At 38.0% G+C, this 17,308-nt stretch overlaps 1 protein-coding gene across 7 annotated transcripts in view; it reads right to left on the bottom strand.

The window, feature by feature from the left end:
• The window catches only part of LOC149192069 (las1-like family protein), a 251,744-nt gene that overhangs the window by 73,255 nt on the left and 161,181 nt on the right, over window positions 1–17,308 (bottom strand). For all 7 annotated transcript variants that reach the window (XM_089404471.1, XM_089404470.1, XM_089404467.1 and 4 more), the window contains one exon: window positions 2,200–2,353. In XM_089404471.1, the coding sequence (XP_089260597.1) occupies window positions 2,200–2,353 (154 nt within the window). The remainder of the gene's footprint in view (window positions 1–2,199; window positions 2,354–17,308) is intronic.

The raw sequence follows: 17,308 nt of genomic DNA on the forward strand, positions 1-17,308 counted from the left end.
TCAGCCTGCAGAGCTAGCAATCTATGACACCAGGGGAAAACCCTACATTTGTTACAGAGGTAGTTGGTACAGAGACACTAGACGCAGGTTGGAGAATACCTACGAGGAGGGAGACCATGTTCCTGTGGTGGACGCAGAACAGGTGGAGCCTGTGGTAGACGCAGAACAGAGAACCAGTAGTGGACGCAGAACAGATGGCCAACGAGGACGGGAAGGGATTTGCAGATATGCTCCTTGTTGACCACTACGTCTCAGCGTCCCATAGCAGTACACCCCTTTTTTTTTCGCAAAAGGGATAGTGCTTAATCGACATGTTCGTGCCATTCGACAGTCATCATCGACCTGATCATGTTATGTTGTAAACCCAATCTGCATGTGTGAATTGTAAATAATCTTAGCAGAGTTGAGTCATGCATGTAAATTGCCTAGGTGGACCTAATTTTCTAGTGATAATCTGCGTTCCGGAAAGGTTTTTTGTCTCACCGATCCATGATCGGCAGAGTTTTCCCTCAGCCTAACCCCAAAGCCGGAATGAATTTTGTCATTAGAATCTTAGGGAATCCTAGTGTGTTGATCTGCTAGATTATATTTGGTCGCAGAACTGGGTAGTCCATGAGGGTCTATGTCAAATGGGTTTTCCCCCCTTGAGATGTAAAATTGTAAAAGTCATGATGTAAAATGTCTTGAGGGTTAGAAAATGTTTTAATCCCCTCATAAGTCCTAAGTCCTAGGTCCTAGGTAATTTTTCCAAAGGCTAAGTTCTAGGATCCATTTAAAAATTAAAAAAAAAAAAAAAAAAAAAAAAAAAAAAAAAACAACAACAATAAAAAATAAAAGATATAAATAATAAAATTAAAAATAAATAAAAATTTTAAAAATAATAATAAAATAATTATAAGTCAAATTTTTGAGTAAATAAATGCAGAATTTTAAATTTTTAATATATTAAAATGCATTTAATCCAGCAGACCAAGCAATTTGTAATAAAATAACCTAACCAAATAGTTAGGATTATTCCCAAATCACTTTTACATAAACTCGATCTAGAACACTAGGATTCGCCTAACATCGCAGTGACAAAATCTATTCTGGCTTTGGGGTAAGACTGAAGGAAAACTCTGTCAACCATCCGAAAATGGATCGGTGAGACAAAAAACCTCCCAAAATGTAGATCATCACCAGAAAAGTAGGTTTACCTAGGCCATTACATACATGACACGGATCTGCTGAGATTATTTACATCATATACATGCAGAATGGGTTTACATTATAACGTCTTGGAAATCAGGTTGATGATGATATTTGAACGGCACGTACACATCAAACAGGCGGTATCCCTAAAACGAAAAAAGGGGTGTACTGCTATGGGTCGTTGACACGTAGTGGTCAACAGTCATCTTAGTCAAATCCGTATTGTGGTTAACCCTTCAACCTGGCCGATGGTCAAACAAATTCACATGTGATCTCCAAAACAACTTGGCCAACTTCAATCAAACTCAGCCTCCTCACATGTGCAGTTGTTCAAGAGAGATAAGTTGATGATCATCAGTGACAAAATCAATTGCTCTTGCTTGGTGGAAAAAATGAGATGTCACATCATCTATTTATACTCATCCAATGGGGCAAAATAATCCAAGGGACACACCCTTTCATTAGCTAAGACGACTTGGAGACCCTTTTAGCCACACAGGAATACCTCCCAATGCTACAAAAAATCAACAATTTTAACATAATTAGCTCAAGCATATTATATTAACAAAATTTCAATCAAGCATGAGTATAGTAAAGTATCCATTGTACTGAATTATGATCAAAAGGAAATTTCTTCTATAAACTGTGTTTAACATACAAAGTATACATGAAAATTCAATGGACATTTAGTTTTGTTCCATTTTCTTGTATATTGATACGAGTATAGAACTCTGAATTACCACACACAAGGACAATACTCTAGATGAGAGTCATATTTTCAAAGAACTTTATTATATTATTCATAGAAATAAAAGGCTCCTAGGCACAATCTAGTCCTTATTAGTTACGTTTTGGATTAGATATAACCTTCCTCTTACCAAAAAAACATAATGGAAGTATATACTCACATTACTTTTGATTATTGATCAAAATTTCACATAGAACAATTGCCTAGTCAGACTAGGGAAAAAACTTTTTGTAAAGCGAAACAAGATAAATTGGACTCACTGTATATTTCGGATTCAAAAGCAGCTGCTCGCATTGACCTCTTTCTTTTTATATGCAGTGCTAGCATATAAAGCCTACACTCGATTTCAGGTCGAATATTAGGGAAAACGTTTTTCTGAGGCTCCCAATAATGGGACTTCAACCAATCAAGAGCCTGAAAAACAGGAAAAAGATAAATCCCATTACAATTTTTACACTGAAAATAGATCATGTGTTTATGTATACTCTTTAGTACTAATTCTTTGAAATACAAGATTTCAAGAGCAGCAAGCATATTATTCCCGATAGTGGTATCTGACTCGCAAGTAATAAAAATATGTATCTGAAAAATCGTAGTCACATTATTTACTGCACATAAATGAAGTAAACTTCCACTTGAAATGCCAAAACACTATATAAAAATTCAATTCTGCAAATTTCTATAATCAAGTGACATATGACAAAATCAAAATAATACTAAAAGCAATTTATTACTATCCTTAACATGAACTACAACCATGTTGACATTAAATGAGTATGAGAACTATGAATTGGAACAATCTCATTTAAGCACAGAGACTACAAAGAATTATGAAATCTAAAGAACTAACAACTAAGTATCCTTTCACGTCACTAGCTAAACCTTTCCAAGAAGACAAGACCAAAAAACTCACTCCACCATCCCTTATGGTAAATATGTGTTCTCAGTGACATGTTTGTCCTTTGTGTCATGTTTTTCCTCCTGTAACTAACCTACCACTTATGTGCTTGACTGGCTGAGATTCATGCATGCAAGCAGAGTGTCGAAAGAATTTTTAAGTCCCGAGTTACCTCATGTACATAGAATACTATTATTTTTCTCATATTGCACCACTCAACAGATATTTTTTGGAAGCCCTGTCTTCCACAATAGAAGTTTACCAGATTCTTATCTTGCTCCCACTTTAGCTCACAACATTAAAAATATAAGACCAGTTCTCTCTCAGTTTACAGAATTTTCTGAGCAATTCCTTCACATCCAATTGACATATTTCCACTACCCGTATTTAGGTTCGGTGCCCCTAAAGAATTTACAAATTATAAGTCAAGTTGTTGTCTGGAAGGTCTTTACTGATAAGAGGCTAAAACCGCTCTTAGATCCACATGTACAAGAGGTTTTCTGTCTAATTTAAGCTCTTTCGCCAACAAGTGATAGTTGTAAAGGGAATATATAACTGCACGTATTGTTATGCAAAAAGCATATGCCTGCTTTTTTTCTAATTTGAGAAATACTTCATATATTTAAATCCAGGGAAAAGGGGTTTTGTCAATAAAGGACACCATAATTGTTACTCTGGTGCCTATTCCAGATTTTGTTGTTTTTCTCGTTGCTTTAAAGAAGACGACGCAAATAACATTGAATATGCCTGTTTTTTCAATTCTACAATCCTCAGATCTATTACTCATCTGTATCATCATAATCCACCTGTGGTAAAATCCTGAGATAAATCAATGGACAACACTCATATGAATTTGTTGAAGACCCACTTATCCCAAAGTTTATAAACAAACTAGATAAATGACTTGAACAGTGTTGAAACACAAGCAAAGCATCCCCACAGCATAGCACATTCCTGGTACATCTTACTGCTACACGAATTCAAACTTCGATAACAGGCAAATCAATGGCATATAACCAACATGATGGCAATTTTCCAACATCGGATGAAACAACAACAATCAAGTCGAATAGAGGAAAATCCTTCAAATATAAGAACAAAACATGGAAACGGGTACGTTGTGGAGACCTGACCTCCCATATTTTATAAATGCAGAAATCTTATATTTTCCAAAATACAAAAAATGTAAATATCTTAAAAAACAGATTTTTTTTAAAATAGAAACATTGTCCTGGAATCACTCTTCTCTTGTAGCCACCAGACTTTCTTCCTTAATGTTGTTTCAACTGCCACGGAGGAAAATCCTCAGGTACCCAATCAATTGGTCCCTCACACATCCACAAGAGAGACTAAAGAGTTGATGAAAATGGACCTAATAAATCAAGGAAAGTCCTAAACAAAACTTCTTACTAATCACCAAATTTTCTCACTCCCAAAGGGGATACTCTATGTTCAACACATGCATTTGTCCTTCCAAATATACTACCCCTCGTAAATGTGATTAATATATCTTAAATTACATTCAGAGGTGCTCTAAAGGAATACATTCAATAGTATTGTCTCTAACAAACGAGCATTGGTGTTACCCTATTCTTAATAAGCAAACCATGCAACATATGGATAACAAAAATGTGCATTTCCTGAATTCCAAATCAATATATTAGGAGCACTAAAAAGTACCAGCTACTCGATGCTTCCTCATCCTGAGGACAATGGATTTTTAATGACTCTACAGTTTCTCCATGTTTCAGCACTCAAATTATGAGCTGAACCTTTTTGAAGAACACATACAATTGGGCCATGTTACAGCCTCAAATAAGAGGGAAAACTTCTTTAGACCCCCTACAATCTTGTATGACGTTCAAAGCCTTGGAGAATATTTTGAACATAAGAAAAAAACGTCCATATATGCTTCACAAGGGGACCTGATCATACAAACTAGACTATTATAATCCAAAACCAAATAGAGACAAAAACGGAAGATACCTCACAAGAAGACAAATTCATATACCAACTTCCAAGTAGGAAGGCTATAAACGGGTTTGCAGGTGAACTGATTTTCCATCCTTCTAAGAAACCAAAGGATACTTTGAGGCTCATTTTCAAAACTAACACAGTTTGAAGAGAGACAACATGAAAGCAAGGATACTTGTGCATGTGAGAAAGTCACTGCAAGTGTACATCACACTGCTCAACATTACAAGAACCATTTGAAGAAGAGAAATTGATGCATTTTATGATTTATCCATTCAAACTGGACTATTGCTGCTGTGCTCCCCTGTTTCGGCAAATGTTCAGAACGGATTTTTGTTGGTTGCATTCATTGTTAAGCAGGGTATCTGTGTGAAAGAAAGTGCTAATTTTTTAAGTCATGGTGCAGATCTGCACTCAAAGAATAATCTACAGATCCTAAAACAGGAATCTAAGTTTGCACCTATCAAAACCTGATGTTTTGCATCTAGAGTATGTAATGGAATATTCAGGAGTGCAAACACAGAATACTATGAGAAATATTAGGGACACACCCTAATATTTCTCATAGTATTATGCTGGGCTTGGGGGGTTATTTACCTCTCAGTAGCGTGCTCCAGACACTGATCTCATCGCGGCCCTCGTCTTTTCTAGTGGTCAAGATTAGATTGTGATTTATTTGCTTGGTTGTTTGATTTTTGTTTGTTATGTTGTAAAGCTAGAAAGGGTGTTGTGTCGTAATGTATGTGGGAGGGTGTGAAGAGGTGGGATTCTTTGATTGGGTGCCTTGTTTTCTTTCTTTTTGGTTAGGCAACATCTCCTCGGCGTGTTGTTGAGCCTCTCTCTTTTCTTGGGATTTTTGTTTCTTTGGTGTTGTTTTCTTCCCTTCTTCCTTTTGCCCCTAGCTTTATGGAGAAAAGGTGGGATTGTTGTGGATTGGTGTTCGGGAAGGACGAAAAGTAGTGTGAGTTCCCGGGGTGGCCACCCTAGTCCTTCTCGATCGTCGTCCCCTGCAGTTCCCCCCTTTTTGCGAAGGCACGAGTTTGGGAAGCTTGTTCTCTGTTTGAGCCTCCCCTTGTGAGCTAGTAGCCACATTTGATATCTCTTTCTTTCATGTTGTTTTCTTCCCTTCTTCCTTTTGGCCCCTAGCTTTACAAAGAAAAGGTGGGATTGTTGTGGATTGGTGTTCAGGAAGGACGAAAAGCAGTGCGAGTTCCCGGGGTGGCCACCATAGTCCTTCTCGATCATCGTCCCCTGCAGTCACCCCGTTTTTACGAAGGCACGAGGTCGGGGAAGCGTGTTCTTTGTTTGAGCCTACCCTTGTGAGCTAGTAGCCACGTTTGATATCTCTTTCTTTCATGTTGTTTTCTTCCATTCTTCCTTTTGGCCCCTAGCTTTATGGAGAAAATGTGGGATTGTTGTGGATTGGTGTTCAGGAAGGACGAAACGCAATGCGAGCTCCCGGGGTGGCCACCCTAGTCCTTCTCAATCGTCATCCCCTGCAGGTCCCCCCTTTTTGTGAAGGCACGAGGTTGGGGAAGCGAGTTCTCTATTTGAGCCTCCCCTTGTGATCCCATAGACACGTTTGATATCTCTTTGTTTCATGTTGTTTTCTTCACTTCTTCATTTTGGCCCCTAGATTTACGGAGAAATGGTGTGATTGTTGTGGATTGGTGTTCGGGAAAGACGAAAAGCAGTGCGAGCTCTCGGGGTGGCCACCCTAGTCCTTCATGATAAAAGGCACACAATTTTATCTCTTACAGACAACATAGCTTATGTGCCCTCCTCTCCTTTTATAGACTAAGGAGAGTGACATTAGTTAGAATAGGTGATTACTAACCTTAACTAGAGTGCTTTATTTAAGACAGACACAATTTTATCTCATACAGACAGCATAGCTAATGTGCCCTCCTCTCCTTTTATAGACTAAGGAGAGTGGCATTAGTTACAATAGGTAATTACTAACTGTAACTAGAGTGCTTTATTTAATCCACCGGCTGCCAAGTCTATCAAGCAAAGCACCCATCTGTCCACCATCAGCTGTCATACTCTGTCTCACACTGCTACCACCTACCACCACCTTGTGCCTCTTCCATGTTGTTCTCCCTGCACTGTCACTATCACATACCACCACCCTATGCTTGTCCCACATTGTTCTCCACATGTGCCACCACACCATGTCCCTATGCCACATCCCTCGGCCGTCACTTGTCACAAGGTGTTGTCGTCGTCCTATCATCCATTGTCACCGCCACCGAGTCCCCACAACAAATATTAAGCACCATGCAGTAAGCCAATAATTGGCTCATTGACTTTATATATTTCCATTGGAAATCACTTTATTTTCATCCAATGGACAAGATGTAAAGGCAATAAACCAATCATTGGCTTATTGCATGGTGCTTAATATTCGTTGTCCCATGTTGTCCCACAATCTTATCCACTGCACCATCTTATCCGTAATCTGTCCATACAGTCGCAGGGTCTCCCCACAATCATATGGTCATGCCCATATGGAAAAAGTACAGTTGCTTACTCTTTGTGGTGACATAGTAATCTCATTACAGGAGAATGACCATAATATAGTTATTGTAGACATTAGTTTCTCTAATCCTAAGATAAGGCAAACAAATGTTATGGCATCAGGTGAGCCTAGGCTGCTTGGAAGCGGAAGAGAAAGCGGGGAGCGACAATTTGTCAATTTTTAGGGCTAGATTGTTCTCTGTTGTAGATAATTGCAATTTTAAACTTTTTCTTCATTTACACGTTACATCCACCCCATAACATCATATCATCAAAAGCAATTATTTAGAGAGAACAATAACATCAACAATGCAGTGGAACAATAAAGAACTATAAAAGAAAAGCATACACAATAGAGACACCAGGATTTAGTTCAGACCAGGGCAAAACCCCACAAGGGGTTAAACCCAACCAAATTCTTCTTCTATTAGATATTCATCAAATGTTCAACTGAGATACAAGGTACAATAAGAATGAGATACATCAATCACATCAAGCCTCCTAGGGCCATCCAAAGTCAGTTCACAACTACGTTTGTGAACATAACGATATGATCTCTAGAAAGTTGATGCCATATCATAGTCACAAAAGTAACACCCATGTCATAAGGAACGTCATCATTGTCACGAACCAGTACTGTAAAATATCACAGTGAAGTGTTGTCAGATCAAAGTTACTGTCACTATCACTGTCAATCATCAACAAGGTCACTAATACTAACACTGTTAACAAGGTCGTTGCCATAGACAAGGTTATTGTTATACATATACGTCAAGAGCATATGCATCAAGGTTGTTGTCATATATATAGGATTTGAATAGATCATTGTCGTGAATCAAAATTTTACTGCCATAAATTTTGTTCCATATGTTTACTACCATATTAGGGTTACATAGAGCGAGTCACTATAGACAATCTGGGCACCGTGTAGACAAACCATACCATGGAGCAAGTCATATATAGATCATTGTATAGATGAGAAATATCATTATAATGTGAACCATCTCAAAGAAATATGTGTCACAAAGGTATATAATTACACCATTGTAACCACAGACATATCAAGCCGCCAAAAGTGCAACCGAGATATATATATAAAACCAACCACAGGCCATAGTGTATATAAATTTGATGCCACTGTAGTGTGAGCAATGCCACTTATACGAGCTATTGTGTATGCATGTCATCTCAGAAGAAAATACAAGCCACAATATATAGTGATGCCTCACAGAAGTATATTACAAGTCACATCAGAAAATGAGAGCAGAAAATGTGAGCCATAAGACAAGTAATGCAAACCACAGAGGATGCAGTGCAAGCGACTATAGCATGTATGCGAGCCAACAGAAGAGCGCGAGCCACTTTGATGAATATTCGAACCACAGAGATATACGTAAGTCATTATAATATGTAAGAGCGAGCCATATAACGATGTATGCAAGTTAGTTATGTATGCGGACCATATAACGAGCCATAGTCATTTATGAGAGCCACAGTTAGATTACAAGAGTGAGCTACAGGGTAGTGCATTATCATGCGAGCTCCTCAAGTGTTATGCCATACGAACCACAGAAGAAGTCTTGCCATATGAACCAAGGAAGATAGTGTGAATAGCTTACCAAATGGAGGAACGGGTGTGCAAATATATAGAGTATTTGTCATGCGAAAGGTGCCTCTTTGAGGCAAGCTGACTTGACCTTCATTATGAGGCCAACTTAGAATTTTAGGGGGAAAAGTTAAAACACATGAATTTGAATTGCTCATAATGATAGTTAAATATATTTCCAAATGCTTGTTTGCCAAGTTATGATGTCACATCAAATAATAAGAGGAGTGCCCCAAACACCTTAATAACAATATTTTCCTTTGACCAATTTGGATTCTTCCTTTGACCAACATAAATTCACTTTGGGGCACGATGGGCTTCACTTGGGGCCTTTGGGTTCCTGTGGGGAAATTTATCCCATAGCTACCCCAAATTTCAAAACAATTTTCAGAAGCTTCCAAGCAATGTTTTAGAACTTGGACTCAGACTCAGAATGGGTCGCAGGTCTAACTCAAAATCGACTCGGACGAGTTGATTCCAATGACTCGGTCTTTGTAAAAAGTACATTAAATATTTTATTTTTAGCAAAAAAACATATTTTTAAGATTTTAATTCACGTTTCCAAACTCAAAGCATTAGTGTAATAGAGAAAAGACAACATATGATCCAAGTACACTCATGAATATATCCATTATATCAAAATGGCACCAAGTGCATTGTCTAATACATGTAATATATGGAGATCATAACAAAAACACATAACCAAGGAGGCCCTAAATTTCCTCTACAACAAAACAATACAACTGTAGGACTATAAGTCACTAATACAAAATACGATATCATTGATCAAACAGGGAAACCCATGGCTCCTCCTCCTCTTCATCAAGATCTCCAACTGCAACTGTAGAAGTAGTAGCACTAGCACTAGTTGCACGCTGAGACAAATGAGCTATGTGCTTGCATCACAGTTGAGTACAAGAAGTGCCTACAGCACGAGGACTTGAGTCTAGTACTAGTGGATCTGCATATAACTGATCAATCCCTAATGCATCCAATTCCATATCAACATCAACATCAATATCCTCATTAGGGTCAAACTCTGTTGGTTGAGTCTCCACTACCCAATCTGAGGTTGGATTAATATCTTCCTACATAATGGGATTTATATCAAGTATTTTTCTCAACAATTGGTTGCATCTTAGCAGGAGGTTATTTTGGACGAAGACTAGATCATTTAACCATTTTTGTTCTAAACAGTTTCTCTTCTTCATGTGAATTATCTCAAAGACAGACCAATTGCGCTCACGCCCAAAAACAGTGCAAGTTTGACTCAAAATTCGGATTGCAAACTTCTGCAAATGAGGACACTGGCCAGCAAATGCCACCACCAGTGTGATGCAAAAAACATAGTTGTGTAATGAGTTAGTTCAATAAATTTTATCCAATTTTCAAATTATAAAGAATTTAACAAAATAAGAATTTGAAAATTGAAATTATTTACTTGGCTCATTTGCTTCCCTTGCAATCCATGCTAGGTTTTTGCCGAAGGTACCTGTGGCTCTACTGAAACAAATGACTTGTCGATGTATCTCCAGCTACTCACTCTCATCGGGGACCATGTGCTCAAGGCACTCATACAATCCATCTTTCACTTCCCCAGTTGAATATTCTCCCAGTTGACCTTTATAATGATATCATGGGTTCAAGAAATACCTAGCTGCATGTATAGGATGATGGAGTTGATTGTTCCATCTTTGATCAATGATCTCCCAAATAGGCCAATACTTAGCAACTCTATCCTTCTGTGTTGCCTTTATTTTCTCCTTTGCCTGATCCATAGCCTCATAAATGAAACCCATAGCTAATCTTTCCCCATCCGCCAAACCGCAACACCTTAACTAGTGGCTCAACAATTTTCACAATCTCTACTTCCTTTTTCCAAATATGTCATCATTAACTTTCTTTCTTACGTCTTTGTCATCATGTTTGCAGACCCATTGACATCCATTCCATTCATCACTAGAAAACATCTTCTGAAAGTTTTTATGTTGGGAAAGCAAAGATTGCAACGTCAAAAAATGAGTTACAAATCTAGTGATGGTAGGCTGAACGAGATCCTTGCCCACTGTGTTTTTCCTCATCAGGTTCAAAACCGGTGAGTGATTGTAGAGATACTTTGTTATGATTTTGGCATGCTCTACAATGTTCTTGATCCAATCTATTTTACCAATATCCTCAAGCATGAGGTCTAGGAAATGTGCAGCACATGGGGTCCAAAAGATGGTTTTGTGTTTTTCCTCTAACATTACCAACAAGAACATAGTTAGAAGCATTATTTGTGATGATCTGAACAACATTAGCCACCCCCACCTGTTCAACAACCTCATCTGAAACCTGAAACAACAAGTGTGCATCTTTCACCTTATCAGATGCATCAACTGATTTTAGAAACAAGGTTCCCTATGGGTAAAAGATAAGAAAATTTATGATGGTATGGTTCCTTTGATTAGTCCATCCATCTGACATGATGGTACATCCTATTTTCACCAATGAGCTTTTGAAATCTTTCAAATATTCATCAATGGACATAACCTTTTTATGCAAAAGAGATCCCCTTAATTCATGCATACGAGAGCCTTTGAAGCCCTTACCAATAGCAATGATGGCATCAAACATAGGTTCATAATATAGTGAATGGGCAACATTGGAGGGGATATCAGCATCATACCACCATCTGGTTATGTATCCACAAGCAGTTTCTCTGCATTCCTTCTTCCAATGGTCATCTAAAGTAGGTTGAATTTGACTTCGATAAGCTTGAGGACCATGTGCGTTATCAAAGGGAGAGGAGGGTGAGGAATAACTTTTGATACCACCCTTCCTTTTACCATTACCCTTATCTTGAATAGACTCCAAAGGGGGAGGAACAAAGCGAAAAGGGTTGGATGCACTAGTACAAGGAATAGATGAAGAGCCCTCATAATCAAAATTGGCGTTGGTTGCCATCATTTGTTTTAGACTCATTATTTTTTGCTTAGCTTTGTCTTCCTCAAACTTCTCAAATTTCTCTAGCAACTCCTTTCTAATTTCCTCAATCTGCTCTAATGGTGCTGCACATGGGGCAATTTAACCTCTAATACCGTCCAAGTGTTGTTTCAGCCTGTGAATATCCCCTCCCTTAATTTTTTTTATGACAAAATTTGCAATACATTTTATTGTCGATCATCTCAGCATATGCCCAAGCAGGGTCTTTCACTCTAGGAGCCATTTTCCGATTACTGGAATTGGAAATGAAAGGGTAAACGTCTAAAAATGAAGAGAAAAGAAAACAACTCCTCTTTTTCTAGAAAATTTAATCATTTCAATTTCCAGATCTGATTAAAAAAAAACAGGGGCAGATTTGATAAGTAAAAAAAACATACCTGTAGCCTCCTCAATGTTGCTCCAAAGATCACCCAAGAACCTCCTCAATGTTGCTCCAAAAAACAACTCCAACTGCACACAAACTCCTCACAAATGCTCACACAAATGCAATGGGATAGTTGTGAGGAGATATGATGGGGTTGGATTACCTTTAAAGGCGTGGGAGAGGGGTAGAGGGGCTATTGTTTTAGAGAAACATTAAAGACACAAAACAAACAAACAAACAAAAAAATTGGGGTCTGCAAGGCCATTTTTTTGCCACGGTCGGACTGGTCTGGTTCAAGTCAGACTTGGTCGGTCGAACCGGTTTAGTACTGGACCAGTTCCCGATCCGAGTTAAGGGTCGAGTCAGACCGGAAGGGGGTTCCGACCGGTTGAACCAACCAAATTTGAGTTGGACTGGTCAATTTTAAAATCATTGCTTCCAGGTTGGGAATGAATCAGGAGTGAATTTTATATAATATATATATTTTATATATGTGCATATATGTCAACAAAAGCATGTAGAATGATGAATTAGTTACAAAAGGCATAAAAACATGGATTAAACCATATAACATCAATATCTATTAATTATAATCTTCATCAACCACAGGTCCACAAATTACAAGTTCTCATTTAGATATGATGTAAGGGTGCACATAAACAAAATAGCATCGAGTGCAATTCATCTCTAAACCGAAAATACATCAATATGTTGAGAAATGTAACTAGTTTTGGTCTTCATAATTGTTGTATTCATTTCAATATGTATCCTGTGTAACAAACAAGAGAAGAAAAGAAAAAGTTATTATTACTAAAGCATGGGTTTCATGCTCCTTATTGGTGGTCTTCTAGGTAAAAGCATGTTCTTCGTGCTTCTAAGGTTTGTTACATCTTATAATTTATTGTCATGAGTCAAAGGAGTCAACATCATGTTTATAAGACCCTTTTGGGAAAAATGTAATTGTAAAAAAAAAAAAAAATTCATTTAGAAAGTTTTGGAAACTCCAAAAGTACAAGTCAGCCCTAACAGTTACAAGCCATCCTAAAGGAGGGAATTTGACTCCTTGAGAAGGCTATATAAAGAAGCAGTTCGACCTCATTTAGAACTCACTCACTCAACAAGTTCGATCTATTAACAAGGAATTCGATCTGTAGTTAGATGAAGCATAAAAAGGAGAGTGAAGGTCTAAGAGAAGGAAGAAGGATGAAAAAACTTGTTTTAGGGCTTTATCTCTCTCTCACGTATGAAATTCTAGGGTTTTGGGTGCTGCAGAAGGAGGCCGAAGTTGTAGGTCTGAGTTGTAGGAGGACGAAGTGCAGTATCTTGTAGTTGGAAGGAAGGATACACTACCATGACCTCGTTGACCTTGGAAGGAGTTGTCTTGCTCTAGGAAGGTCTCAGGATGAAGGTGTACTAGGGTTTCTATAGAAGCTGCAAGGCCGAATTGCAGGATCAAAGTTGCAGAACAAGTTGTTGTATTGAAGTTCGGAAGTCGAAGTTGCAGTTTGAAGTTGGTTGGTGCAAAATCAAGGACAAACTTGTTGGAGGGCTAACTTGGTACTTGGAGAAGGACTTGGTCTAGGGTTTGGGTTTTTGTGTCTCAATTGAAGCATATTCTAAAAGAAGAGAAGAGTTTTCCTGGTTTTTCCCTGGTTGAGAGCCTAATTTTTGTGTTCTCGGTTGTTGTTGTTTCATTCTTGATATTTGTTTGATGAAAAGATCTAACTAAAGAACACAAGAAGAATAACTAAGTTCACAAGCAAGTATTAAGGAAAAAGAAAATTGTAATTAATAACTGTCATTGGATATTTTCCAACATGGTATCAGAGCTAAGGTGAGCAATGTTGAAGGAAATGTAACTAGGTTTGGTCTTCATAAATGTACTTTTGATATTTGTATTTATTCAAGAAAAGAAATATTATTTTTATAATATATGTCAATGAGTTTCTTGCTCATTGAAGTAGGTCTAGCACATGTCAAAGTGCTATAGGTGAGTCAAAGAGTCAAAAGAATTATGTTGAAGACCTTAAGGGTATGTTACATTATGTATATTTATGTATAAAAGTCAAAGAAGACACCTCCAAGCAAAGTCAAGTCTCCTCCTAGCAAAGACACCATCAAAAGAAGAAATGGCACCATTAAAAGCACCTATCGCAGCAAAGAAAGTCAAGTCGGCCTCAAAGCAGCAAGTCAGCCTACAAGTCGGCCTAAAGGAGGGACAATCCTCTATATATAGAGGTTGTCCACTCCTCTAAAGATAGCAAAGATCATCTCTGAAATCAGCGAGCAAGTGTAGTCAAATAAAAGGTGGAAAAGTCGAGTTTAAGGGAGCCTCTAGAGCAGAGAAGGAGGAAATATAACTGAAGTATAAAGCACTGTTTTAGGGTGAATTGTAGCCACATGTGCGAGGAATAGAAGGGTTGACTGCGGTCACTACAGCAACAACATTAAAGTTGCTCATCCATCATCGTTTGGGCTTCAAACTAGGCCTACTAGGCCTCCTATACAAGCGAAGAAGGAAGGACCTCAAGCAAAGGAAAAAGGAACCATAGAACATCAACAAGAACTCTCACACATGCGAGTATTAGGGCTGCAGTGTTGTCACACTAAGCCTACCACCATACATCAAGAAGAAACTCAGATGATCAAGAGAAGGAATGAGTATCCTTAGGAGATCTTAACTGTGGAAGGAAGAACGAAGTACCGAAAGAAGCACGAAGTGTCAGGGAACGAACTGCCGGAAGAAGGTGAACAAAGTGTCAGGAAAACATAGTGCAGAGAAAAGGAAGAACTTGACTTGTCCTTGGAGGATCTTCTAGTCAAGGGTCTAGGGTTTGGCAATGATCAAGAAATAAACTTCAATAAGAGAAATATTACTGAAGGGTTTTCCTCTCAAGAGAAGAGAGGTTTCGGCCCTGACAGAGGGCCAACATCTTGTGTTCTTGTTTTATGTCTTGATAGCAGTTTGATGAAGCACACACACATGCATTAATAAGAAGAAGATTAAGCTAACAAGAATTGGAAAAAGACTTCACAAATAGTTATCTAGTCTCGAAGAATCACTCTACACCTAATTGCCCTAGATTCTTCAACAAACAAGAAGGCAGTTGGAAGGATTATCTTGTGGACACAAGGAAGGCTTGCAAACGAGAAAAGGAAGACTACAGGAATGTTGTCTCTTGAGAAAGAGGATCTAGCTGAAGACTCATTGGGAGACCTATTTGAAGATAGCATCAAAGGATCTTGGTATCACTCATCACTCTTGGAAGTTGTTGTTGGAGGAACCCTAGGGAACATCTTTCAACGAAGTCTCATCAAAGATCTTGAAGGCATCAAGAAGGTTGGAGACACCATCATGAAGAATCTTAGCTATCAAGTAAGTACCATATTATTACATCATTTTTGAATCTACTGGTCATATGGGTTCTTTCTGCAAGGACAACAATAAGCTTGTTTGAGCATCAAATTATCTAGCATGGAAAAAAAGGATTGACCTAATACTCATAGAACAAGAAGTAATGGAGTATGTTACTAGGGAAATTATTGAACCTAGCAAAGATAAGACACAAGAACTAGCAAAGTATAAGAAAGGGGAAGTAAGGGCTCCGAGGATCATAGGTGAATCCATTAAAGATTCTCTTGTTCCATTTGTTGCAAACTTCAAAACTTCCAAGGCCATATATGATAAGCCAATGAACCTGTACTTTGTAAGTACATCAAGACAAAAGATGTCTTTCAATGAAGAAATCAAAGGATGGGGATATGGCATCCTTTCTCATGAAAGCCTCTCAGCTCCCATTTGATTCAACTCCCATTTGATGAGATGCCGGCTCAATTCATTCTGGAAGAATGAAGGATCAAGGTAAAAGATGGAATTAGATGAGCAGTATCAAGCCTTTCTAGCCCAAGTCAAGAAGTTAAAGAAGGGAAAGTTTGGAAAGTCCAAGAAGAAAGACATGTCCAAAGTTCAATACTTTAAGTGCAATAAGCACAGACATCATAAAAGGGATTGTCCTAGATTACAGAACAACAAGAGAAAGGAAAGAAGCAAGGCTCATGTTGTTGAGGAAATGAGAGAACCTGAGAAGAAGCCAAAGAAAGAAAAAGTAAAGGATCTTTACTACTGAAAAAGGTGCCCCATCTGTCAAGTTCTTTACAAAGGTTGTTATTTCCTTTAGAATAGAATGAATTATTGTTGTATAACATCATAGAGAGAAGCATGTGTAGAGTCTACTTGGTCAAGTTTCTTTGTAAAAATCATCTAGTCTTTAAAAGAAAATAGATAGACCATTTTGCATATTGCTCATCCAGGAACTATCTAACATTATGCTAGTTGTCATCTTGTTTAAAGTGGATCATCAAGATCCTGGAAGAACCATCATTGTGAAAGGTTCTTGGGAAAAGCACTATGACAAGGTTAGCACACATTTCATGTAATGTGGAATGAATACTAGTAAAGGGATGAAGAAATGCAATGGGTCAGGATGCAGACTCAGTATGAGACATCTAGCTATATGATGGAATAAAAGGCACAACGATGCTCATTGGAAATGACTCTTGGTTAGAGATTCATGTGTATAGAATCTTGTAAGGTGGAAGAATTTGACTTACTTAAGGATGTATAAAAGATTAAGACTTTCTGTAGAATATGTAAAATAATGATTAACATCCAGTATAGTCTCCGGAATAAAAGTTGTAACTTGGTAATCAAATTCGATCCTTGGGCACTCTGATGCATTAAGGAATTTTCAAGTGGAGATGGTCGATGAGGATGTTGATGGTACGAGAAGGTCATAATGATGAGGTAAGTTTGATTTTAATTGTTGGTTATCTGGTTAACATATTATTTTGCTACCTGGAAAAAGGATGTTGCGGGAATACATGACGACAGTTGAGGCAAGTTTAATTGTATGAATAGAAGAGTATTGAGGGAAGCTCAATATCTGGTACTTGGAAACTATGAAGTCAAGGTGTGTTCATCTTGGAAGGTAGCAATGCAAGAAGATAACCTGAAGGTCAAAG

Source organism: Pinus tabuliformis, chromosome 2_2 (assembly GCF_031772625.1).
Source record: "Pinus tabuliformis cultivar Carrire ecotype Pingquan chromosome 2_2, CPIR1, whole genome shotgun sequence".
Classification (NCBI taxonomy): Eukaryota; Viridiplantae; Streptophyta; class Pinopsida; order Pinales; family Pinaceae; genus Pinus; species Pinus tabuliformis.